The sequence below is a fragment of the Papilio xuthus genome, unplaced genomic scaffold, assembly GCF_000836235.2.
Source record: "Papilio xuthus unplaced genomic scaffold, Pxut_1.1 DF826938.1, whole genome shotgun sequence".
Classification (NCBI taxonomy): Eukaryota; Metazoa; Arthropoda; class Insecta; order Lepidoptera; family Papilionidae; genus Papilio; species Papilio xuthus.
This window is the reverse complement of record NW_013531711.1, coordinates 26,911-29,128: the sequence shown is the minus strand read 5'-3', so window position 1 is coordinate 29,128 and position 2,218 is coordinate 26,911. Positions and strand designations below refer to the sequence as shown.

The following is a 2,218-nucleotide window of genomic DNA, read 5'->3' as shown; positions in this document are numbered from 1 at the left end:
AATTAAGTTTTTTTATATATCCACGCGGACGGTGTCGCGGTCAACAGCTAGTATTTGATAAAAATAGTCTGGCCTATTGAGTGCAATATTTTAACAACTAAATGTTATGTTATAATATACAATTATAACTAACCTCTCTCACGGATTTTGCATTGTTTTCTTGCATTCGGAGAACACTATCAGCCATTATCATACCTCTGTCGCCCTGATATTCTAACATTTATTTTTTTGCACAACTTTCAAACTTAGCTACGTTTGTTAGGTTTGTTATAAATACTTAAATGAAATATTTTAAGAATTTATTAGACATTGACACAGTATCTATACATTTAAAAGTGTAAAAATCTTCTTATTCGTATGTCATGCTTTGCATTTTAGTTATAATAACTATTACTTAAGTTAGTTACAAATAAGTGAAGTAATAAGTAAACACAGTTCCAACAATTCGGATGACTGCCGAAGCAAACACTCTACTGTCACTCACATTTTTTTTTTTTTTTTATGACCAGGTAACATAGACCTTTAGGTCATATCTTATTTTGTCACTCACACTTATGGATGCCAACAAAGAGCGTAATATACAAAGATTTAAAAGTTTCATCAAACCTAAAATTGCGGTGTTGACGAACAAAAAAAAAGTTTTTTTTTTTTTAAATTTTTTTTTTATTAATTGTGCGATACATAGCCAAATAACTGTAATAAGTTCAAAAAGTCATAAGCGCAGAGCGGATAAGGTTAGTGATGTGATCAATGAGTGTCTCCAGCTGTTCAGGGTTAAGTGTCGAGATGTCGCGATCTAGGATGTCAGTGTTGGTCATGCGTAGGTGAATGGAGTCTTTAAATAGAGGCCAGTTGGCTTTACTGCTGTTAAACAAGAATGTAGAGTTGGTGGTTTCAAAGGTACTATTGCATGATTTAAGCGTAAAGTCAATTGCGTTATGTTGGGAGGATGGGCAAGCCTCTAGATTGACTTGCTAGTCGTAGATGTGGTCATAGATAGAGGCCGAGGAGAGGGTGAGATCATTGATCGATGAGCGATATCTGTCATGTGTTATAGTTTCAAAGGTCGGTGTGTTTCCCTGATTGCAGACAACCATGTCGTCTCCGTAGGTTATCTCAATAATTACGTGTCCCCTAGTGTTTGTCCGTGCACTTCCCCAGGTAGAGTGCCAGCCATTAAAGTCCCCCCCTACTATATGATGGCATTTGTCCTTGGCCTTGAGAAAGTCGTCTAAGCGCTCTAGTGTATTGTATTGATCGTTATCGGGTTCTACGTAGGCGGAGGCAATGTATAAGTTTCGATGTCCCAGGTGTATGTGGACAATGCTCAAGTTAGGAGATGAGTGTTCGCTATCGCCCATTACTTCGCCTAGCAGTGGTTTAGTGAGTATGCAGGTTTTGACGTTTCTGTTGTTAGTTCCTGGGAACTGAAAGACGTTTAAACCTCGTATGGGTTTGACTTCCCTGCCAGTGCCCAGGTATGGTTCAGAGATTAGCGCTATTTGGTGATTACTAGCCATAAAATAAACAAGGAATTCGTGTGTGCTGTTGCGAGATCTATCTAAGTTACACTGTATAATGAATGGCGTGGGGTCATACTGGCCAGGTGGCAGTGCCGCCTCCGTCAGTCGCAGTATGGAGCCAAGGCGATCGAGGCAATCGGCCCGGTCCTGGTGTCGTGGGTGCGGAGGACGCACGGGACGGTGACCTTCCGTCTGGCGCAGGTGCTGTCGGGGCACGGGTGCTTCGGCAGCTATCTGTGTCGGATTGGGAGGGAGCCGTCCGCGGCGTGCCATCACTGTGTCGGTTGCCTCGCAGACACAGCCCAGCACACGCTGGCGGAGTGCCCGGCATGGGCAAGTCAAAGGCGGGACCTCACAGCCGTTGTAGGTGGCGACCTATCCCTGGCGGCCGTGGTTGCAGCCATGGTGCAATCGCACGACGCATGGCGTGCCGTCCAGGAATTCTGCGAGGAGGTGTTGCACCTAAAGGAGGAAGCGGAAAGGTTCAGGGAGGCAACCAGCCTAGACCCTAACCGTAGTCGCCGCAGAGGGGGGAGGAGAAGGGCGTTCGTCCGGGCGCGCCCGAGGAATATAACACCAGCGGAGGCGTCAGCCACTCACCAACCGGGGCGTGCGAAGAATGCGTTCATCGTGTGCCCATGAACCGGTATCTGGTGAAGCGAGGACACCGTGGGGTTTTTTTTTTTTTTTTTTTA

At 45.0% G+C, this 2,218-nt stretch overlaps 1 protein-coding gene across 1 annotated transcript in view; it reads right to left on the bottom strand.

Moving 5' to 3' along the window:
* Positions 1–457, bottom strand: part of LOC106121563 (uncharacterized) — a 5,244-nt gene extending 4,787 nt beyond the window's left edge. Inside the window, exon 1 of the mRNA XM_013317274.1 lies at positions 134–457. Coding sequence (XP_013172728.1) covers positions 134–187 — 54 coding nt within the window. The 5' untranslated portion in view covers positions 188–457. The remainder of the gene's footprint in view (positions 1–133) is intronic.
* Between the last annotated feature and the right edge of the window lie 1,761 nt (positions 458–2,218).